A 24957-nucleotide genomic window follows, 5' to 3' on the forward strand; every position below is an offset into this window, starting at 1 on the left:
AGATGATATTCTTTTAGCCAGTGACAGCTTGCTTGAAATTCAACTGCTCAAAACTTTTCTACATGATAAGTTTACAATTAAAGATTTGGGGGAACTCAAATATTTTCTCGGATTGGAGGTAGCAAGATCTAAAACTGGCATATCAATTTGTCAAAGGAAGTATGTTCTAGACATACTTGAACAAGCTGGAATTCTTGGTGCAAAACCTGCAGCTTTTCCAATGGAATCGAATTTAAAGCTCACTGCTTCAGATTCTGCTTTATATGAAGATCCTTCAGCCTATAGAAGATTAGTTGGGAGGTTGTTATACTTAACACTAACTCGACCTGACCTTGCCTATTCTGTCCAAGTTCTCAGTCAATTTTTAGCCAAACCAGCTGTTAGTCATTACCAAGCCGCCATTCGAGTTCTCAGGTATCTAAAGGCGACCCCTGGACAAGGCTTATTCTTCCCAGCTTCATCAAAATTGCAGCTCAAGGCTTTCTCAGACAGTGATTGGGCAGGGTGTATTGACACTCGAAGGAGTGTAACAGGCTTTGCCATCTTCTTGGGTGATTCATTAATTTCATGGAAGAGTAAAAAACAAGCTACCATCAGCAGATCTTCTGCAGAAGCAGAATATCGGGCCCTTGCTTCAACCGCTTGTGAGATTCAATGGCTCCTTTATGCACTACAGGACCTAAGTATCAACCACCACCTGCCAACTTTGGTTTATACAGACAGTAAATCAGCATTATCTATTGCAACTAATCCAGTCCAACACGAGAGAACAAAGCACATACAGATAGACTGTCATCTTATTCGAGAGAAGCTGCAACAAAATATCATCAAGCTCTTCTATGTCCCTTCAAGATTGCAATTAGCAGATATTTTAACAAAGCCTCTAGGCTCTCTTCCATTTCATCACACTCTCCGCAAGATGAACATCCTAAATATACATGTTCATCTTGAGGGGGGGTGTTGGAATATAGCCTCACGGATTGAACAAATGGAATTACAATCTAAAGCTACACGTGTTAAACTAGAAGAGGAGAAGAAGAGTTAATTATTACAGTTATTTTTCTGTTATGACTTAGTTAGTCTGTTATGTTTCTGTTATGAGTTAGTTAGTCTGTTATTTCTCATCTTGCCTTGTATAAATATAGTTCAAGTACTCTGTAATTCAAATAATCCAATTTCAATTCATGAAAGTATTTTTTAGTTCATCTCTTCTACTTTCATCTCCATGATCTTTTCTCACAAACCACAAAGTTCAATTCATCTAAAACTTGACAGGAAGTCATCGTGTTGCACCCCTCCCTCTTTTGAGCCTTAGATTGTAGTTCTTTTGGTTTGACACATTGAAAAGCAACTTTGAGGTCGTGCGCTCATGTTTGCTAATCATCTAAAATAAAGAAAAAAAAAAAAAAAAGATTAGACCTTAGTTTGATGGGTTTTTTTTTTTTTTATCAATGTCAAAATCCAAATCCGTTCGATAAAAATTGGATCAAATCCAATTTGATTTACAAATTATAAATAAGTTTCCTATATTTGAAAAAAAAAATATATCATGTAACTTACACAATTTCTACAATTTTTTTTATTTTTTTTATTTTTATCAGATCACATATTTGATTCATAACCAATCTTATAGATTTTCAAGTGCTAAGTATCCAAAGTTAATTAGAATCGATTGGATTTCACGTTTGATTTGGTCCATTGGTAGGCCCTACATGACATCAAGGCCTATCTAGAAACTTAAATAACACATTAATCTTCATTGAACAAACAAAACCGTGGGGATAAGAAGATTTTAATATGTTCTTGCTAGCATCCTCCCTAAGTGATAATGGAGTTCGTCATCCTTGCCATTACCCATTGATGTCCATGGGGATTCTCAATTGATAAATCCAACAGCCGTACAATGGTTTATGAATATGTTCTTGTTAAATGAGATGAGATGAGAGATACGTTAAAAAAGGGAATATTATTGTAAGAACGTTGCATTCGATATAGGTAACGTTAGTCGTTAGGTACTAATGTTGAACTATAAAAAGAGATCAAACACAAGAGTCATCTTCATCTTCATCTTCACCTTGTGAGGAACAAGTTTCTCTCTTTCTCTCACAAAACCTAAGAGAAAATCAACAATGGCTACACTCAAAGTTCACGAGTCCCCCTCGGCTCTTGAAGATGCTGAGAAACTTAGGAAAGCTGTTCAAGGTTATTACTTTATTTTGTTTTTTAATATTTATTTTATTTAATTCTTTTTATTTATTTATGATTATAAATATTTTTCGATGGATGATGATGAACATGTGATTGATCTTATTTTTATTTTTTATTTTTTTAGAAAAGGGTAATTAATAACTATTTTCTTTTTTAATCGACAAGTTCAGGGGATTTGGGCACCCACCCTTCATTAAAATCATAAAAGGGGTTACAATCGAACATAGTTCCATTACATTTCTTCTTGCAATATAAATCAAATTCACTAGGAATATGAAACGACGGATAAAAGATCAAGAAATGTTGAGAAGACACCTATTGTTGATTGTACCTCGGGATAATAATGCTCAGGATAGTGTCATGTGAATCCCAAGGACTACAAATGATTTTGACTAAGAGTAGGGATCTAGAACGGTGTCTTGTTCCTAACCGAGGTAAGGTGGCACCCCATTTTATGCCACGTGACATTTTTGGTGACTCACTGACAATATGGATATGTGGTCCATCCCTTGGTGAACCTAATATCCCTGCTCTTTGACGAATGTATTATATTTGATAAGTAGAATAGAAACTTCGTCGAGTCAACTACTAGAATCAATAAGATTTTGAGTTGAATCGATCTAGTTTATGTTGATCTAGAGAATTGGGAAAAAAATATTTTATACTTCATCTATAGTGAATTTATAATGGTTTATATAATTAGGAGCAAATCATCAAATAACTTTAAGGTTGATTCAAAGAATCATCAACAAGAGAAAATTTTAATAAAATCTAACTTTCATTAATTTTGTTAGGTTGGGGGACAGATGAGAAAGCTCTAATTTCGGTATTAGGGCATAGAAATGCAGCTCAGAGGAAGCTTATCAAGCTAGCTTATGAAGAACTTTATCAAGAAGATCTCATCAAGCGACTTGAATCCGAACTTTCTGGGGATTTCGAGGTTTATTTTAAAATTTTGACCCTTAAACCTCATAATTATCTCATTTTTGGGTACAAAAAAATATCATCATCATCATCAATTTATTTAAATAATTCCAGAAATTGTATTTTTCATGTACGTAGAAAGCGGTATATCGGTGGATGTTGGATCCTACTGATCGAGATGCTGTTTTAGTTAATGTGGAATTGAAGAAGTTGATCCCCGACTACCGAGTGATTATTGAGATCACATGTGTCCTATCTTCAGATGAGCTTTTGGCAGTGAAAAGAGCTTATCAGTGGCGTTACAAGCATTCGTTGGAAGAAGATGTCGCATCCCATACATCGGGTGATCTACGTAAGGTAAGTTCTTCGACAAGTTGATTCTTCTTGGTAAAGTCACTAATGCCTCATTTGGGGCAGTTCTGCTTTCAACAGAAGTGCTTTTATAAACTCTCTTCTACATTAATTATTTGGTGACAATGTTTATAAAAGCACTTTCTCCGAGTATAGTAGCACTTCCACAGTCTTTGGGGCATATGTTGAAAACAGTTGTGGACATTTCAATTAGTAACATAATTTTTTTTTCTTGAATACTTTGAAAATCAGTTGAAACCCAAGAAAAAAATAAATTTTAAATTCGATCCAATTTGCATCATAAGTCGAATAAAAGTTGTGGGCAGCTTTGACTCTGAAAGTGCTTTTGAGAGGATGAGAAGTCACGCTAAATGCAACCTTATAATCTTGTTGTGGTTATGGTTTGTGTTGTAGATTTTGGTTGGTCTAGTGAGCACCTATAGGTATGATGGGGATGAGATGAACCCGAGGCTAGCAAAGTCAGAAGCAAATATTCTTAATGATGCAATCCAAGGGAACACCTTTAACCATGAAGAGGTTATTAGAATCCTGAGTACAAGAAGCAAAACACAGCTCAAAGCAACTTTCAACCATTACAGAGATGATCACGGCACTTCTATCACCAAGGTATAGATGGATATGTAGTAAGTGCTAAAAAATAGAGTCGTGATAATCTGATTACCTCATGTGGCACACTCAATCAACTCTCCTGACGTGACAAGTTCAGGAACCACAGATCTATACGTCTCGGGATACAAAACTGCACTTCCCCATAAAAATGTGTATCTTGATGGGACCTAGTATCCCAAGGCGTAGAGATCTATGGTTCACAAACTTGTCATGTTAGGAGAGTCGATTGAGTGTGCCACGAGTAGGAGTCAGATTATCACAATTCAAAAAAAGAAAAAAGAAAGGTGCAAGGGTAATTTAGAGATTTGTTGAAATATTTTTAGATAACAATACCAAAAATGCTGAAATAACATTAAAATGGACATCAATTCTCACATTGCTGACGTGGATGTATGTATGTAATTATAGATGCTTTTTCATTTAGATACGAGTAATAGTCAGTTATCATGATTCAAAAAAATAGAAAGGTGCGAGGGTAATTTAGAGATTTGCGGAATATTTTTAGATAATAATAAGAAAAATGCTGAAATAAAACTAAATTTGACATCAATTCTCACATTATTGACATGGATATACATATGTAACCATAGATGCTTTTATCGAGAAACGAGTGAGAAGCATCTATGATTATGTGTGAACCTCCACATCAGCAATGTGAGAATCAATGTCTGTTTTAATGGTACTCTAGCACGACTAACAATAACTAGATGCTATGGATATGTAAGTAAAAAATAGAAAGGTGTGAGGGTAATTTGTAGATTTGTTGAATATTTTTAGATAACCCCATGTATCTTAAAACTAAAACCATACCTTCAGTCTGTGATCTTATATATGATATTATTGTAAATGACTGAAATAACCTCATCATCAAAGTACTCTTTTTTGCTTTTATTTATTTATTTATGAAAGGGTGTCTGGACTCGTAGGCCTCGCCTGACTTGCAAAGGAGAGTCACATGCAACAACCATAGACCACAAATACCAAACAAGACTGAGTAGTCAATGAGGAGACTAGAACTCAAGTCTTGTCCTGTTTTGGAAAGAGACCTTACCAATACATCCAACACGCGTTAAGTCTCATAAAAGTACAATGTAGAAATCCTTAGATTTTCCCACACAAACACCAACTGTCTTTAATCTCTAAGCATCATTTTAAATAATAATATAAAAAATTCTCTACGAAAATATCAATTATAGCTGCATGGCTTATTGGTCAAAATGTTGACCTGACTTGGTGAGTTGATTCCATCAAGTATTGAGACTGAGTCACCTCAAAATCTAATCGAGTTGAGTTGCCTTGGCTGAGTTTGGTGTCCACTCAGAAGAGTTTTAAAACTATGATGTTCATGAGTTTGTTTTCAATCTCAAGATTTTCTCTCTTTCAACATTCAAACCTGGCCATGCAAGATATAATTTTTGAGGAGATTGAAGATAATGAGATTTTTATGAGACAATTCATAGGACATTTTGCTAGATATTGAGAATGAGGTGTTTCGGTCATTTTCGATTTATCTCTTACTGAAAATCATGATCACCGTACCTCATCAATTTGAGAACCCAAGGATTATCTCAAATTTTTACTGAAAGTTGTGATAATCTGACTACCACACGTGACTAACTCAATTGACTACCTAACGTGACAAGTTCGGGAATCGTAGATCTGTGCTCCTCAGAAAACACGTCCTGAGGAGTGCAGATTTACGGTTCCCGAACTTGCGACGTCAGGGTAGTCGATTGAGTTTGCCACGGGTCGGGTAGTAAGATTATCATGATTCATTTTCTAAATTCTTGGTAAGTAGGCCTAAACTCAAGATTGCACACAACACGTACAATACAAAGTTTTCTATGAGAAATGCTCTTACAACCATTAATTGATCTGATGATGCAATTTTTCTCAGAGTTTATTGGGTGATCCGACCGATGAGTTCTTAGCTGCATTACGAACGATGATTAGATGCATCACCAACCCTACCAAGTACTTTGAGAAGGTGAGAATATATATATTTTTTTGAATCACCACAAATTAAATTAGTAATTCAACTTGTATTCTAAAAGTTTTGGGATTTTTGTTGTTTGATATTAGGTGTTACGTAATGCGATTAATAAGCCAGGAACCGACGAAGATACCCTTACACGTGTGATAATCACACACGCAGAAAAGGATTTGGAGGAGATCAAGGAGATGTATTACAAGAGAAATAGTGTATCACTTGATAAAGCAGTAGCCAAGGACACTTCAGGAGACTACAAGGCCTTCCTCCTTACCTTAATGGGGAGTGAAGGATATTAGAACCTTTCTTCTTCAATATTCGATTTTAAACTATTTCAGTTTGGGTGGGGAGATGTTTAGGGAAGACGTGCTTAGCTTCAATTATATTTTTTGAGTTTTGGCTTTTTTCCTTTCTAAGTTTATAAACATCTTATACTTCCAGTATTTCTTTGTTTTGCAATCTCTTGTTTTGTGCTATTGGTTAGTGAACATGCACTTCAGTTCGTTGTTTTAAATCCTAGATGATTTTTAAGCCAATTTCAGACTCGTAAACCATAAACAAAGCGTCCATGAAGAAATTAAAAACCTATTTTGGAATCTGGTCTCGACAATTTTTAAAGAGAGATGTACCAAGTCGTGAGCGAATTGTATTGTGGGGAAATCACTCTCCAACTATTTACCAATTTATTATTATTGTTGTTATTATTATTATTAGGAAATTTTAGCTAATAATTCCACAAGTTTAGTTTATGAGAAATTAGAGAAATGTTTTTAAAAAATATATAGCAAATGCATCGATCTGCTACAGTAACAAAAATTATATTGACAAAAATACCCCTATACATGGATCAACAAACTTCAACTCTAATGTTTTTACTAGTTTCTCTCTTACACCTCTCTCCTTTGCAAAAACCAGACAACTTGTTTCCAAATGTTACTGACTAATTTGATTATTGATTATGTATTCAAATTGATTATACATTGCTGAGTATGAGAATCCAGAATTGGAATCAATGAAAATTCTGATTGTCATATGTTTGTCAAACGAAAACAAAAATAAAAATAGGAACAGCAGATTATTTCAAGAAACTTAATGTAGACATCCCAATTTGTTCAGACCGAGCCCATATGCTCTCGAAATCCAGCAAAAGAAGTCCAACTCAAAGTCTTCAATTTGTTCAAGTGGGTCCAACTTCATTGGAGTCCAACTCTCTTAAAATAATTTCATAACTTAAATTAAAGTAGGCCAATGGGTACCTACGACCTAAAGGAAATTTCCTTAGGGCCATGAGTCACCCATGGCTCAGGCTATTTTTTATCAGAACCTTGGGTAGGTCATAATTACAATTAAAAATTGCACTCCAACACTCTCACCTAAGATCCATTCGGTTGAGGTTGTTAGAGCACATGTGTGCCTAACATTTGCTTAAGGAAAAGACCCCTTAAACCCTCTCTTAATGATTTATTCTTCAAGAAAATCTCATTTTTTTTTCCTTCTATACCCTTTCATTAAGCCTCTTGTCACTTCTCAACATAGACTTATTTAGTTTTTTTCCTTTTCTTCTAATTTTGACCCCAAGTCAAGTTTTGGTCCTCACACGAATTGAATTACCTTCTTAACCTCATACCTCCACGCCATAATTACAAAATTGACCATATTTTCAAAATAAATTGGGGAGCGAGGGATAAGCCGATTTAACCAGTGATCAATTGGATATAGTTTTTTAATGCGGTTAAACTGGTAATTCGTGGGTTATTTAATAAAACGCCAACAAATTCCGCACAAGGTAGATTTTGTCTTCTTCCAACGTTCAGAACCAAAGGATCCTTTTAGGTTTTTATAATTACGATTTAACCCTAAGTTTTTTAAAAATTATTAAAATAAATTGAAATCCCTGAAGAAAAATGGTATTTTCTTGTACATCCAAAACTTCAATGCACTTAAATTATATAATTATAATTTGACTTGAGCAACTTTCTTGAATTTATTCAAATAAACTGAGTTGAAACCTTGCTTAATAATTATCCCAACCGAACTGTTATACTATGATACCAAACCAAGCAACGGTAAATTTTGCACAACATTTGCTTCATTTACGGCTCCCCAACTCCCAAGGGATGTAATATTTCTCGGAAACAGAGAGAAAGGTTGATTGAGAGAGACGAGATTGAGAGGTCGATCGAGAGAGAGACTGAGAGAGCGATTGAGAGAAAGAGATGAGATTGAGAGGTCGATCGAGGGAGCAACTAAGAGTGAGAGAGAGATAGAGAGATTGAGACAAAAAGAAACGAGATTGAGAGGTCGATCAAGGTAGAGACTGAGAAAGAGAGATGAGATCGAGAGGTTGATCGAGGGAGCGACTGAGAGAGGGAGAGAGCGAGACTGAGACTGAGACAGAGAGAGTTCGGTTCGCTCCAATAAAATGAGACGGGAATTTGTACTTTTAAAGCACCATTAAAATGGTTTTAAAAGGTAAAACGGTTTAATACCATTTTTAAATAGAAACGACTTAATGCCGTTTTAAATGGCTGTTCCTATTTTGCAATTTTTTTTTGTAGTGGGGGTCTAGAACTCAAGACCTCAGCTTCCTGAGACGTTGTATTGCCCATCTAATCAACTTGCCTTGGGTGTTTTTGTTTTTTAGCATTTGAAACCAAATTAAGTTATATATTCACCATAAATTAATCTTCACAATCTCTAATAACCAGTAGGACTTAATATTTCTAAATTAAGCAAACTCTCATAATCCATAACATGATACTTGTTACAATTTAATTAAATTTCCTACATTAATAGTAGTAATACATAACATATTGTTGTAGAAGATGATGCTGTATATATAAGTTTTTTTTTTCTTCCATATCTTAATTAAAAAAAAAAAGAAAAAGAACTGTAAATTTTTTGCATCACAAAATTAAATAAAACAAATACAAGAAATTATTTTCCTAGGATTGACTAGTGGCAAGCAAGCAATAGTAACTTTGGCACTACAAAACATTTTCTCTAGTATCCTATCCCGTATAGGATCTTTAATGTAAATTTTCTACAAAAATGTTAGAGTGCTGATAATATGACGTGGTTTTGGCGCACGTGTTTGCTCACAGCCCAACAAACGTTTGACATCAGCAACAGAGAAAGAGCTTCTCTTTTACCCACTGCCCACATATTTATTTTTTAAGATTCCAAATCTTAAAAAGGGTCATTGGGTCCACATTGATTATCACATTTACAATCCAACAACATAGTCTTCTAGATTTCATTCAAAAAATTCATAATATATATATATATATGGGTCACGTTATTACGACCCCCTTTTGGACCCCCTTTGCGACACACCTTTTTGTCTTATATGGGCAAAAATGTTTGGAATGGGCTGATGTTTTGTGAGGATGATCTCTATGGTGAGGGGATTATCCTGGCAAAAAATCATCCCATTCCAAAACTTCTAACCCCATCAAAATTGATTTATAAAAATTGGACGGTCTATAATTTTTCAACAAAATCGGACGGTCTAGAAGTTTTGGAATGGGATGATTTTTTGCCAGGATGATCCCCTCACCATAGAGATAATCCTCACAAAAAATCAGCCCATTCCAAACATTTTTGCCCATATAAGACAAAAAGGTGTGTCGCAAAGGGGGTCCAAAAGGGGGTCGTAATAACGTGACCCTATATATATATATATATATATTCCGAACTTGATATGGACAATTAGCGAGCACTCAAATTTAAAAATAAAATTCAATAGTGAAAAATAACTATTAATTTTTTTTTTAAAAGTTCATTTAATTTGTCCTCTACAACTCCATTTCATTGAATCATGGTTTTGAATGTCACAAGGTAATCAAATAAGAAAGTTTGGTTTTTTTTTTTTTCACTATGGACAGGAGAGAGAAAAGGGCGTTAGTGAAAAACTGCTTCATATTATCAAAATTTAAATTGTTATTCCTGTGTGTGTAATATTACATGTAGATCCATAAAATAAAATGTAATGATTTTCTAATGCCCCCTCTGACATAGGCCCCTAAGCCTCCATCACAGACCTGTAGATCATTTGCCTTGGGATACGCTTATTCATAAACCTATTTCTTGTGTATCCCAAGGCAAATGATCTATGGTTCTGGGAAGCGGGTGTTGTATGTGTGTGTGTGTTACCTTGGTATGGAGTCTGTCGTAAACAGTAATCCACTTGGATGAAATTTCCCTCGTCGCCCTGGAATTTTGTTTGAAGGTGCCCTTTGCTCCACACAGATGAATGCCCACCCCCCTGCCCTTCTCGGTTTATTTGAATCAGACCGGCCCAAGTAGGTAATCCATTCCCAGGTTGAATTTTCAGAATGGTGCTGGAACCGGCCGGGTCAAAGCTTCCAAACTAACTGGATACAGGGAGGAGTCATATTATCACGACTCTAAAGTAAATGTTCCTAGCTACATGCCAAGAATCAACCTTATGAATATGACGCCTAACCTAACTACATTTTTAAGACAATAATCACCTTTATGAATATGACACCTAACCTAATTAGATATTTAAATAAGTTTTTGTTAGGAATAAAAAATGTGTGGTGTGGGTCCTAGGTTACTTCAGCATTTTCCTTAAATTATCAACATGCCTCGAATCAAAATCCATCAAATGGATCATGATATGACATCATAATCAGGTCAGGATATCTTAGCCCGACCCTTTTGTTTTGTTTGATAAATTTAGCCAAATACTAAAACTAACCAATATGTGACAGGTGTACAAACTTTGAATAGGGCACCATATATTTTTCACTACTAACCATGTAAGACTTGTTTGCATCTTTAAGAGGTAGTCATTATAAAAACGTAAGATGCTCACATCTTTCGACATTGGAATCATTTGGTGTTTATTAGGGTATGTTTTAGTCTCTAAGGGGAAGAAGCCACGAGTTAAAGGTTCTATAATACATTAAGAGAAATGGAGCATTTAAATGTGGGCAGCCCAGACCCAAACACAAACGGGTGTGGATCTGGATCTGGTGCTTGGTAAGTTATTTTCCTTGTGGACTTATTTTAACATCAACCTAGCGATGTCAAGGGGTTGGTTTTAGTTGGATTCCTAAAAGAATTGGAATAAAAATTGTTCAATTTTATTGGTTTTAGTTTCTGTTGCTTCTAGTTTCAATTCTCAAACTTATGGGGTGGGAACGAAATATGACTGCAACCTGGGCGGGTTGGAGGGTCAAACCAGGTTCTACCCAAGTTGTAGAGGGTGAGGCTTGACAGAGTTTTCACTAATACGGCTTGGGCTGATGTTTTCTCCTCTATATACTATGGTGAAACACTTACCATGGTCAACATCAGATGATTCTCCTATGCTTGTCCAGATTGACGAAAGTGTATCTTTTCATCAATCTTCATTCAAATGTCAGAACATGTAGATTAAACACCCCGACTTCTTAAAAAATTTAGAGTGTTCGTGGAATTTGCCTGGTTTCTCCTTTTGACATATTTTTACAGACTTTAGAGTGTAAAACTCAAGCTCAACTCAACCCGACCATCGGGTTAGAACTCATTAACCCAAGCTCAACCCAAGATTGAGCTTCTAAAATCAGGTTGAGCATGGTTTGCTCAAGTTAGATAATTTTGGGCAGGTTGGACAGGTTGGGCTCATTGAGGAAGTTTATTTCATTTTTATTAACACATAAATTTTATTTTATATCTTAAAAAAGAAATATAATATAAAAAATAAAATCATTAGTAAATAAATTTGCACAAAACCTCTAGATCCATAAATTTTTATGTAATAATTTTTTCCTTAATTTTACAAATATATTTAAGAAGAGAAAACTAATAATTTTTTAATAAATAAATAAAAATATTTATAAGTAAATATATAGCATCGAGTTCGGGTTGACTTGGGTTGCCCGGAGCCTCAACCAAAATTCTATTCAGGTTGAGATTTCCTAGCCCAGGCACAACTCATTTTTCATATAACCCAACCTAGGCTCGCTGATCAATCGGATTGAGCCCAGCTTGAGTTTCGAGTTAGCTCTCCCAAGTTGCAGTCCTAAAACAAAATCATAGAAAAAATTTCTTCTTAAATGATTCAATTATTTGTTTTAATCAGTTTCGATTTGGAATCAATTCACTTTTAAGTCCAATAAAAAGTGAGAGAGGGGACTTTTGCCACTCTATTATATTTTACCCAAAAAAAAAAAATCCTAATTATGGTAATTATTCTACTAAAAAGTGTACTTAATACTTACGAAAAATATTGAAAAATAACTAATATTGATAATTACATATATTATTTGTTCTATTTTATTACTTGTAATTCTTGAAAATACCTATTATTTGTTATTTTTAATAATTATAATTACTATATTAAAAAAATTATAATTAATGCTTACAAATAAAAAATATATATTATTTTTAATTTTTTTTTAATAATTATAAAATAATTTATTAATTTTCCCTATTTTTAATAATTATAACTATTATTTCATAATTCTTCTTAATTATTACAACTATTTTTTTAATATATATTTTTAACAATATAAGTCGAAGAGCTTGAAAATGATTGGTTTCAGATAGAAAAATCATTGAATTTTGGTTATAGGTTGAAAATGTATTTAGGTTGTTGTTTAAGTTTATGAAAGAAGGTCAAGGTCAAAGGGAACCTATCACCATCAATTTGAAAACACAAAGCTATCTCAAATATTCACCAATTTTTGATAGAGGGGATGTCTCAATCATCCAAAAATTTGATGTGATAGGAGCAACAAGCTAAATGGCATTACATCGATTTGAAAATATTGATGGTATCTAAAATATTCACCAAAACATACAAAAGCGTTGAATTTCTCCTATCCTCCATTAATTTGAAGGTTTTGGCCAATAAAAAAAAATTGACAATGAAAATTTTGACATCTTGGTCCGTCGAATTTTATGAAATTTAACGGCCTTGGATCGTCGAATATGACCTTTTTTCATGTTGCTGGCTTTGCCCCTAGGACCAAGGGATAACTATTTGTTGGGTCCCGTTCAACACCAAACATTTTGGCCAACATTTTAGCCAACCATTTTTGTCCCACATGGATTAGAAGTTTTGGAATAGGTTGATTTTTGGTGAGGATGATCTCTACGGTGAGGAGATCATTCTAACCAAAAACCAGTCTATTCCAAAACTTTTAACCCCATGTTTACAAGTTGAAAAATCGTGGACCATCCATTTTTTGTAAACCATTTTTGATGGGGTTAGAAGTTTTGGAATGGGCTGATTTTTGGTGATGATGATCTCCTCACCGTAGAGATCATCCTCACCAAAAATCAGCCAATTCCAAAACTTCTAACCTATGTTTTGAAAAATGTTTTGCCAAAATGTTTGGTTCCAAACATTTCCCCTATTTGGTATAATGTTTTTTTACAATACCATTTGGCTGTCATTTATTCTTTCAATGCTTTTTTTACAACACCACTGGATGCAGTTGGATCTCGTAAAATGCAGGCAATGTAAATAATGTTGTAACAAATAGTTGTCCTTTGATCCCCGGAAAGATGGGGAATACCTACGACAACAAATACACACACACACACACATATACATATATATATATATATATATATATATATATATATATATATATAAAGAATTGAATGTAACATCTAATCGGATTGTGTTCCTAATCCAACTCGGCAAGTTTACTAGTTGGCTGCAACCAAATTAATGATGTTTAAATTGAAACTCAGTGAGTTAATTAGAGTCATTTATCTTTTGTGTCTGTCCTTGTAGTATTATGACAATCACAGAAGAACCTGACTGCAGCCTAAGAATTGGCAAAGATGAAGCATGGTTAGCCAGAAAAATGAGATGCACAAGCGATCGATGGACTAGTATGAAGCTTCGAATCCCAAAGGTTCCACAGGCACTCGAGATATCGAAGACCACAGCAAATGCTTTGATCCTGTGGTGTTGTCGATTGGCCCTTATCACCATGGAAAACTCGAGTTTGAGATGGTACAAAATCTCAAGATTGCGTGGGCTCAACAATTTGCCTCAGATTGTGATCTTAATATCTTCTGCAGCATGGTTGAAGATGTGGCTACTAAAGCCCGGGATTACTATGATTGGTCCACGATTGAGCGGAGGTCCGATGGCGAAGAGTTCGCATGGATGATGTTCCTTGATGGTTGCTTTATTCTGCATTTCATTGATTGCTGCATAAATGACACACGTAGCGAGTTGGACAAACATATAAATATTCTCTCTCTCATATGGAGAGATTTGTTCTTGCTTGAGAACCAACTCCCATATGTAGTTCTCAAGGCATTGATGAGCGTCAAATACACTGAAGCTAGATGGCAAAAAATGCTCGAGGAATGGATCAATGCCATAGTTAGTCCCCCAGGCTTTTATTCTAGTTAGAATGGTGGAGATAAACAACAAAAGCGACAACAACTGTTTGATTTGCTTCATCCCTTCGACTTTTTTCGGACGAAATCTATTGGGGATGGAGGAGATGATCAACAACAAACACTTTTTAACGTTACCGTCGTTGTGTGCAGGGAAGATAGATATGAACGACCACATCTTCATCAATCTATCGAGGGTGGGGGAGAGGATCAACAACGACCGCTTCTTCACATTGATACCTCTTTTCTAGGGGATGATCAACAATCAAGACATCATCTCCTTGACTTTGTCAGGACCGAAGAATCTAATGCCAACGTTGACTTCCTTAAGACCCATTCTTTTGGAGATAATCAAGAACCACAGCGTCATCAATCTACTGGGGATGGGGGAGATGATCAACGACAACCACTTCTTCACATTGATACCTCTTTCCTTGGGGATGATCAACAACCACGACATCATCTCCTGGACTTTGTCAGGACCGAAGAATCTAATGCCGATGTTGACTTCCTTAAGACTCATTCTTTTGGAGATAATCAAGAACCACAGCTTCATCAATCAATTGGGGATGGGGGAGATGATCGACAACAACCGCTTCATCTTCTTGACCTTCTTTGGACCAAACTGGTTGGTTCTCGTGATGATGCTCACACATCTAGCCTATCTCGTTCGGAATTTTTGAAATGGAGATCGTACCCTTCAATCAATGAACTTATAGCTGTGGGAATTAATATCAAGAGGAGTAAAACAAGTTGCTTAAATGACATTCATTTTCGACCTACCATGTTTGGTGGAGAGTTGTTACTTCCTCAAATGGTCATTGGTAACTATACCAGAGAAAGGTTTCTCAACTTGGTTGCCTACGAGATGGGCAAAGATACACATGATTTTGCAGTTAGTTCTTACCTCTGTTTCATGGATACACTCGTTAATGATGCCAATGACGTGAAGATGCTGCGGTCCAAGCGAATATTATACAATTGGCTTGGCACCAACGAACAAGTGGCCGATCACTTCAACAAATTGGCTGTTGGATTGGTGCCAGATGCTCATGCTTATTCAGAAGTTATAAGGGGCATCGATAAATATTACAAAAGCAAAATAAGGGTTTCCATTGGAGAATTTGTGCAATCTCATTTTAGTGGTCCCTGGTCTATTATAGCCACCATTGCTGCAGGCATTACTATCCTCTTAACTTTCTTTCAAACCATATCCTCACTCTTAAGTGCTAATTAGTAATTTTCATCTTTAAAAGTGATGTAGAGAAGGTGCTTGTTTGAGATTTAAGGGTTTCCCTTTGTTCTCTTCTTTGTAATCTAAGGTGTCTCCCCTTGTTACCGTCTCTTTCTTATAACATATAAAATATTTGCTTTCTTAGAAAAAAAAGAAAAATTCTTATGGAATTCCTTATGTAGTTCTTTTAGAATTGTTGAAATAGAAAGAGGAATGTTGAGAGACAATGACTTGACTTTTCTATTGATTAAGAATGAATATATATACAGAAAGGTTGGGCATTGCCATGAGTTGTCCCAAAACACAGAAATAGGAAACTCTCCTAGAATTAGGGGATTACAACTAATCACAAGGATATTACAACTAATTACAGAAAATACAGAAATAGAAAACTATCCTAAAATTAGGGAATTACAACTAATTACAAAGATTTAAAATATAAAGAAAATATATTGTAATTGATTCTCTAATATGCCCCCTCAAGATGGAGCTCCGGAGGAGATGCCAATCTTGACCCTTAATTCTTGAAAGCGGCTTCGTGGAAGCGGTTTGGTAAGAGCGTCTGCAAGTTGATCTATTGAGGAAACATGAGTAACACGAAGAGCCCCTGATTGAACTTGATCCCGAATAAAGTGATAGTCAATTGCCATAAGTTTCATGCGCGAATGAAAGATTGGATTAGAACAGATATAGGTAGCACCAACATTGTCACAATAGATAACAGGCAGTGTAGAAAGAGTGACGCCAAGTTCTGTGAGAAGGGAACAAATCTAATTAATTTCTGAAGTAGTAGCAGCAACTGATCGATACTCAGCTTCTGTGGATGACCGAGCAACTGTACGTTGTTTCTTGGATGACCAAGAAATAGGGTGACGACCAAGATAGACAATATAGGCACTCGTAGAGGTATAGTCATCTTTGTTGCCAGCCCAATCTGCATCTGAGAAGGCATGAAGAGAAAGTGGATTTTCCTTATGAAAGAATAATCCATGGGTCAATGTGCCACACAGATATCGAAGTACTCGTTTTGCAGCATTCCAATGTTCAGACGTCGAGCGGTGCATGAATTGGGAAAGCTTGTTGACAGCATATGTTATGTTTGGGCGAGTGAGACAAAGATACTGTAGACTGCCAACAATTGTTCTATATTCTGTGTAGTCAGTCAGAGTTGTACCTGAATGAAGTGTGAGATTTCCATCTGTAACAAGTGGTGTAGCAACAGGTTTTGCACCAAACATTTTTGTCTGAGCAAGAAGATCAGTGATGTAGCGTCTTTGAGTAAGCAACATACCAGATGGAGTGGTGAGAACCTCAATGCCGAGAAAATAAGACAAGGCACCAAGATCCTTGATTGAAAATCTTTATGCTAAGAGGTCAATGTAGCGCTGAATAATATTGGTGTTGGTGCCGGTGATAATAATGTCATCTACATAAACAAGTAGATATATAGTAATGTCACCTGAATGGAGAATGAATAGAAAAGTGTCTGCATGAGAGTTTGTGAACCTAGACTCAATGAGGAATTGGCGAAGTTCAAGGTACCAAGCTCGTGGGGCCTGCTTGAGTCCATATATAGCTCTCTTTAATTTGCATACATGTGTTGGATTATCTCGATCAACAAATCCCGGAGGCTGGGCCATATAGACATCTTCGAAGAGATGTCCTTGAAGAAAGGCATTATTAACATCCAATTGGCGCAACTGCCAACCTCTACTAACTGCCAAGCTTAGAACAAGGTGTATTGTTGTCGGTTTGACAACCGGACTAAAGGTATCATGATAATCCACTCCAGGTCGCTGATGAAAACCTTTGACAACTAATCTGGCTTTGTACCTGTCAACAAAACCATCAAGAAGCCGTTTAATACGAAAAACCCACTTACATCCAACAAGATTCTACAGAGAAGTAGATGGAACAAGCTCCCAAGTTCCATTTCGAACAAGAGCATCAAATTCATCATTTATAGCTTGTCTCCATTTGGGATCTTTTAGGGCTTGGTTAACAGTATGAGGCTCAATGTCTGATGGTTGTGAAAGGACAGCAGTGAGATTCATCTTGGTTAAGGGTTTGTGGATGTTGTTTTTCGCTCTGGTGGTCATGAGATGGGTATTTCGATGGGTGGGTTGAGTTGTGGGTGAAGTAGAAGAGATCTCAACATTGTGTGGTTCTGGAGGTAAACGGTCGACCGTTTGGGCATTTTGTGACGGATGTTGACACGAGGGATCCCTTTGTGGAGGCAGATTGAGTGAGCCACTTGAGATGGGTAGAGTTTGGACCAGGGGAAGCCATTTGGAAATGATTTCTGGGGTGGGACAAGATAGATGGGATTTGTGAGTGATAAAGGGAAAGGAGTTTTCAAGAAATTTGACATGACGGGAAATATATGTTTTAGAAGTGGACAGATCAAGACAGATATAGGCACTTTGTGTTTAAGAGTAACCAAGAAACACACAAGGAGTGGAACGAGAGTCAAGTTTATGTTGAGAATAAGGACGAAGCCACGGATAACATAAGCAACCGAACACCCGAAGTTTAGTGTAATTGGGTTGAGACTCTAGGAGTTTTTCAATAGGAGATGAAAGATGTAATGTGGGTGTGGGCATACGGTTGATAAGATATATAGCAGTGGCAAAGGCATAAGTCCAATAAGTTAAAGGCATCGATGCATGAGTAAGAAGAGATAGACTGGTTTCAACAATATGGCGATGACGTCTTTCGGAAAGACCATTGTGTTCTGGTGTATGAGGTGGTGTAGTAAGATGGGATATACCATTGGTGGAGAGAAAACTATCAAGGGCTTGATATTCACCACCATTATCTGAATAGAGGGTAACAATTCGATGTTTAAATTGGTTTTCGACTAATGCCTTGAAGCGCATAAAGACATCATACACATGGGATTTTCGTTTAAGTGGATAATACCAAATATACCGTGTATAATGATCAACAAAAATAACATAGTACTGAAAACCATCAACAGAATAAACAGGAGAGGTCCATACATTAGAAAAGATAAGTTCAAGAGGATGGGATGAGGTTAAGGTAGAAGAAGAAAATGGAATTTTATGACTTTTAATACATGAACAGGCATTACAATGTGTGGAAGAGGATAACGAACTAAACAATGGTAAAGAAAACTTGGAAACAATAGTTTTCATAATCGTAAATGATGGATGACCTAGTCTAGAGTGCCACTCGGACGAAGTGGTCTTGATACTGGAAAAAGCAAGCAGTGGTGAAGAGGTAATTGAAGGGGATGAAGTCGGCCACTCATATACGCCATCCTTAGGTTCACCCATCAAAAGGATTGCCCCCGTGTGTAGATCCTTCACCTGAAAAGCAAAGGGCGAGAATTCAATAGAGACATGGTTATTAGTGCAAAATTGATAAATTGAAATTAAGTTCTTTTTCATGGAAGGGACACAAAGGACGTTTTGTAAAGTAAAGGTGCGAGAAGAAGTAGGTATGGTGGTAGAACCGGTATGCGTGATGTGAAGGGCTGATCCATCACCAATCATGACATCGTCAGATCCTTGATACGGGCTATGAAGAGAGAGATTGCTCAAGTCAGATGTAACGTGGTGAGATGCTCCACTATCTAGCAGCCAAGTAGGAGTAGTGTTGTTGCCAAGAACAACATGATTGGCTCGTGGTTGCCATGGTGTGGAGGGGCGATATGCCTGAGAGCCTTGAGGACGAGGTGTTGGGGATTGTTGATTAGTGACAAGCCGAAACATCGGGCATCGTTTGGCAGTGTGCCCTTGAATGCCGCATGCTTGACAACGACCCAAATAAGGTTTGGTTTGGCGTTGATCATGAGGAGAAAGCACAGTGGTATGGCTTGGCTGTTGTGGATTGTTGGTTGGTGGATGCCAATTTTGACGATTCCAGAAGGTTGTGGAATTTGATGTTGCTGGTAGTGAATGAGAAGATGGTTGAGTGGTTTGAAGAGATGCTTCTTTGTTGAGAAGTTTCTCATGGAGTTCAGCAAAAGAAATTGGCGTGTCACGGGCATTAATTGCATCAATGACGGATTTGTACTCATCACTGAGTCCATCAAGAACCCGATCAATAAGATCCTCATCATCAACTGGCTTCCCCAAAAGAGCAAGTTCATCAGCACGAGTCTTAATTGCCTGCATATATTCACTAATTGATTTTGAGCCCTTTTTACACCGCTTTAATTGTTCCTTCTAGGGGTGCAACTCGGTTCGGGTTGGTTCGGTTTTGAGCAAAATTAGAACCGAACCGACCAAGGTCGGTTCCATAATATTGAACCCAAAACCGAACTGAATTGGTATAGAACCGAACCGAACCGAACCGACCTTAATTCGATTTGGTTCGGTTCGGTTCCACGGGTTGTCAAAAAAATTGATGATCCTAATATGCCGGTGACTATGTTCCATTTCATCTTAAGGTATGGTAAGGCCATATGCCCTGAGATTTTCACTTTCAAGAGTAAGAATATCAAGTTCAAAAAGGAAACTTTCCCTTTAAAAAACTATCATATTATTCAAACAAAATGATGCTGAATTGAATACATTTTTTCTAGGTAGCCTGAATTGATACATCAGGATTTAATCACATAAAAAAATTCATAATATGTAAGCCAAGAGACATGGTACATTGCTTGAGCACTCAAATCATAATGAAGTGCATGTATGTATCACTTACGTGGCAACATTTCTCTCAAGTTGAGTGTTGAATAAATAAATTAACCGTGCGAAACTCCATCTAATATCTTGAATTGCTGGCAATGATAAATCCAATTGTAAAGGTACAGGTTTATTCATGGAATTAGATATACAAGCAAAAGGCGACCCTGTTGCCTTAAATGCTTGAAGAAATTGATGAAAAGAATTTTGAACCACGTTCACCAATGCATGAATGGAATTTAATGCTGTCAATCTAAATAAGAGATAGGATGACAGAGATTCTATAAGAAACCCAGCTTGCTGGCCCTGCATATGCTGCTGAATAACATAGAAATATCCATCAGTTATATGAAATTGTAAACTATGAATTATTATTCTTAGCAACATAACAAATATCAAAACCATATCTATATAGGTTTGTTCTTCCTGATGCAGAAGGAAATAAATTCAAGTCAATGTTTACAGCCATTGTATAATTGTGCATTAGTTCACATATTAATAATACAAATAAAAAGATTTAAAATATGATGTAATTAAGCATAAAATCTGGTCAGATTTAAAGAGAGGAATAAAACATAAAATCTGATGCTCATGTTTAAGTGAAAGGAGTATACACCATTCATACATTGTGTCCTATTTTAGATTTTTTTTTGTCTTAGCAGTGCAATGGTCTCTACTTGAGGACTACTTTCCAGATTCATCTTAAAAGATGTGGAATCCATTACATTTGATGATACAGAGGAATCTATCCTGTTCCAGATGCTTTGAGAATTGACCTCCCATTTTCCTGGTAAGAAATAATTGTAGTTCCTCAGAATTATGTGAAAGAATAAAGAAGAGATAATGTCACCAATCTTTTTGTGTTAAGAGAACCTTGGGTGTACAGATTGGATAGATTACTATGGAATACAAGAAACTATAAAACAAATGATTGCTATAAATATAAACCCAAAAGCACATATTAGCAATTTAGCATAGCTCCAAAAGTAGGAAAAAAAATGGTAGATTCTGAAGCTTTGGTCCATTAGTTAGATTATTAAGATTGATGACATGGGTACCAATGGGATGTTTTTTGGGATGTGTAGGGGACAATTTCATTGAATAAATAGTATAATATCTCACGTGATTCTCCCACATCTTAAATACCAAATGCAACAACTTCTCAGATAAACAAATACAAAATTTCTATTAAAATCTCACCTTGGCCACTCAACCGCGATGCCATGAAAAGGGTCTTCCCTCCATGGGCAGCACCACTTTACACAGACAATGGGAAACACCGAGGCACCATGTTAGCATGTTTATGTGTATCAACCATCTACATACACTCAGAATTTATGAAAGGAATTACCACGAACCCAATATATTTGTAGAAACATTCTTAAATTGTGATAAGAAAAGTAATTACCATGAACCCAATAGGTTGGCCAGCCCATGAGTAAGATAATCAACAAATAGAGATTCAGAACCAAAGAGTCTTACATCCTATGTTCTCCTCACCTTTGGGGATGTCTTTCAATGAAAGTCAGATTTTTCATATTGCAAGTCAAGGAAAGGCATACAATTTGTATATCAACTATTAAAATATCCAAAATCCAAATCTAAATATTAAAATGTCCAAAATCCAAATATCACACCAAGTCACCAACACATTCATACAATTTGTCCTGAATAAATCAATCTTTCCTTACAATAACACCCTAGTTCTATTAGAAACCATACATAATCAAAAAAGTAAAGCACAAAAAAAATTAACCATTCTCCATCTTCCTCCATGCTCCAATTAATAATTCTAACAAAAAAAAAACACTATTGTTATATATATAAAGTCGAATATTTAAAAAAATTATTTTATTGTAATAATTTATGGAATAACAATTTACCTAAAAATATAAATGAAGAGACATTTGTAATTTAATCAAGAAGCTCAGAATCATCTGTAATAACTGTAAAAATAGAAAATAAAATAAATTGTTATCAACTAGAAAATAGAAATTAAAGAACTTCACAAATAAAATAAAATCATATAAAAATTAAAAGTTACCTGACTCAATTTCTTCATGTTCTTCTAACCTTTCTTTAGCATCAATTGGAACTGGTGAAGCACGTATCCAATCTTGTCCACAAATTAAACATTCCACCAATTTCGGGGTTAAAGAACTACGAAATTGATCTAATACGCGACCCCCAGTGCTAAAAACACTTTCGGAAGCAATAGTGGAAACCGGAATAGCTAACAAATCCCGTGCCACCATAGAGAGTATGCGATACTTAGAACAATTAATTTTCCACCAATCCAAAATATTAAAATTTATGTCTTGCTTCTCAACACTTTCTTCTAAGTATCTGTCTACTTCTGATTTGCAGTCCACACTTTCTTCTTCTTTCAAGTGCTTGAGAAACTCAGATTGAAGTGACTTGACTTGAACAGTACCTTCACCAGTTAGTTGATCAACTTCCATCTCATTTAAAGTTTGAGTAAAATCATTTAAAGAAACAGCTGAAGTTGAGTCAAGAAACTGATAATGCTGAAAATTTTAGTTTATTGTTCCCCTTATTGTTCTAATCAACTCCTCAACCTTTATAAGTGGATAAACTTTTGAGTAACAAAATTTTACATATCTCAACTTATAATGAGGATCTAATACCACAGCAACCAACAACATCTTGTTTACCTTGTCAAGACTCCCCCAATATCTATCAAATTTATCCTTCATCTTCACTGCTATAGAACTCAAGAAATGATCAAGACTCTTAGACCAATCAAAAATAGTATTTTCAATGGCACAAACTTCATGAAAATAAGAATTAGCAGTGACATAAAGAGAACCCGACATTCGTTTAGAGGCATCATAAAAAGTTTATAAAAACTTAGCCAAGACTCGAGCATAATTCCAATCACCTTCAGTAGGAAGCCCTCCTCTAACTTCTTTCTCAAATTGTGGTTATTGTTCTTCCAACCGTTCAAATGCTTTTTGAAATTTTATAACGGTATCCAACATAAGATATGTTGAATTCCTCCTAGTTGGAACATCAAGGACTAAAGAACCCTTACATGTAATTCTCTCTTGATCAACACATTTATTAAATTGTTGAACTCTTGACGGAGAACTCCTCACATATTTCATAGCCCCACGAATTCTACTAATAGAATCATGCACATCACTAATCCCTTCTTTTACTATCAAATTCAAAATATGTGTACAACACCTCATATGCAAAAATTCACCTTCTAGAATGCAACCACCCCTTTTGTTCAACTTTTTTTTTCAAATAACCAATTGCAACGTCGTTAGAACTTGCGTTATCAATCGTGATAGTACACACATTCTCTATGCCCCATTGAAGCAAACATAACTCAACTTCTTTACCAATTGCCTCACCTCTATGACTAGTAACTACACAAAAATTAAGTATCCTTTTATGTAGTTTCCAATTTGTATCAATGAAATGTGCAGTGAGACACATGTATGAAATGTTTTGTAAAGAAATCCACAAATCCGTAGTAAGAGAGACACTATGGACATAAGTATTCAAAAAATTCTTCAACTTCTTTTTTTCATTTGCATACAATTGTAAGCAATCTTTTGCTATAGTGGTGCGAGACACTAAACGAAATTTAGGTTGCAATACGCTTAAAAAATATTGAAAACCTTCGCGTTCCACAAACTTAAAGGGCAACTCATCAGTGATTATCATTCTTATAAGGGCATCCCTACATAACTCTTGGTCAAATTTCCAAGAAGTAAGGCTACAATCTCCTTCATGTCCTACTGTTTGGAATGATAGGATTTTTTGCCTCTTCTCATCACGATAAGGATACTTGGGACATTTAGTTAAATGTTTCCTTAATGTACTAGTCCCATTAACACTTGAACACCCGTAATCTGAACCACAATAATTACATTTGGCTCTTTCTGACTTCCCCCCATTATCATTTTTCATTTTAGTAAAATGATCCCAAACATCAGATTTTGGTTTATAAGGCTTGCGAGTTGAGTTTACCTTAGGTTTTGAAACAACAGTGCCGGTAGTAGCAGAAGGAACAGAAGGAGCAGAAGGAGTAGAATCAATAACTGGTTCAATATTGGCATTGATAGTATCTTTGTCTCCCATATTTGACATCTGACAAAAAAAAAATATCAATTAAGTCTCAATATACATCAAAATATTTAAAATAATTAAGTAAATAAACATTCAACATGAATTAATGTTCCAATTAAATGCTCTCAAGATACAATTTTGAGCGTATTTTTTATTAAATCGGCCAAAAATAAATAAATAAGGTGCATTTGTTTTTTCTCTCTCAACATTGGATTTGGTGGAGAACTACGAGACTAAAGTACTGTTACATCTCTTTGTTTTCTCCAAACCCCCGAAAATCTAGGGTTTTCTTTTTGTTTTTCATCGAAATTTGTATATATATATATATATATATATATATATATATATATATATATATATATATATATATATATATATATATATGGGAAATGTTCAGCTACAAACATTTTGACAAACATTTTGGCAAAACATTTTTCAAAACATGGGTTAGAGGTTTTGAAATGGGCTGATTTTTGGTAAGG

The 24957-nt window shown here is 35.6% G+C and overlaps 1 protein-coding gene across 1 annotated transcript; it reads left to right on the forward strand.

Annotated features, from left to right (window-relative positions):
* The first annotated feature begins 2081 nt into the window (after nucleotides 1–2081).
* On the forward strand, nucleotides 2082–6402 carry LOC147384198 (annexin-like protein RJ4). The gene is made up of 6 exons (XM_086424883.1): nucleotides 2082–2202; nucleotides 3003–3148; nucleotides 3271–3489; nucleotides 3898–4110; nucleotides 6011–6100; nucleotides 6196–6402. The coding sequence occupies exons 1-6, from the start codon at nucleotides 2130–2132 to the stop codon at nucleotides 6400–6402; spliced, it is 948 nt and encodes a 315-aa protein (XP_086281009.1). The 5' UTR covers nucleotides 2082–2129.
* Nucleotides 6403–24957: the final 18555 nt, after the last annotated feature.

This window comes from Akebia trifoliata, chromosome 15, assembly GCF_017979445.1.
Source record: "Akebia trifoliata isolate Shusen 1 chromosome 15, ASM1797944v1, whole genome shotgun sequence".
Lineage (NCBI taxonomy): Eukaryota > Viridiplantae > Streptophyta > Magnoliopsida > Ranunculales > Lardizabalaceae > Akebia > Akebia trifoliata.

Excerpts from the sequence above, each read along its gene's own strand:
- LOC147384198 (XM_086424883.1), top strand. The coding sequence starts at position 2,130 with ATGGCTACACTCAAAGTTCACGAGTCCCCCTCGGCTCTTGAAGATGCT. Across the intron at positions 3,490-3,897 it reads CATCGGGTGATCTACGTAAG|ATTTTGGTTGGTCTAGTGAG; the intron begins GTAAGTTCTTCG and ends TTTGTGTTGTAG. Across the intron at positions 4,111-6,010 it reads ACGGCACTTCTATCACCAAG|AGTTTATTGGGTGATCCGAC; the intron begins GTATAGATGGAT and ends AATTTTTCTCAG.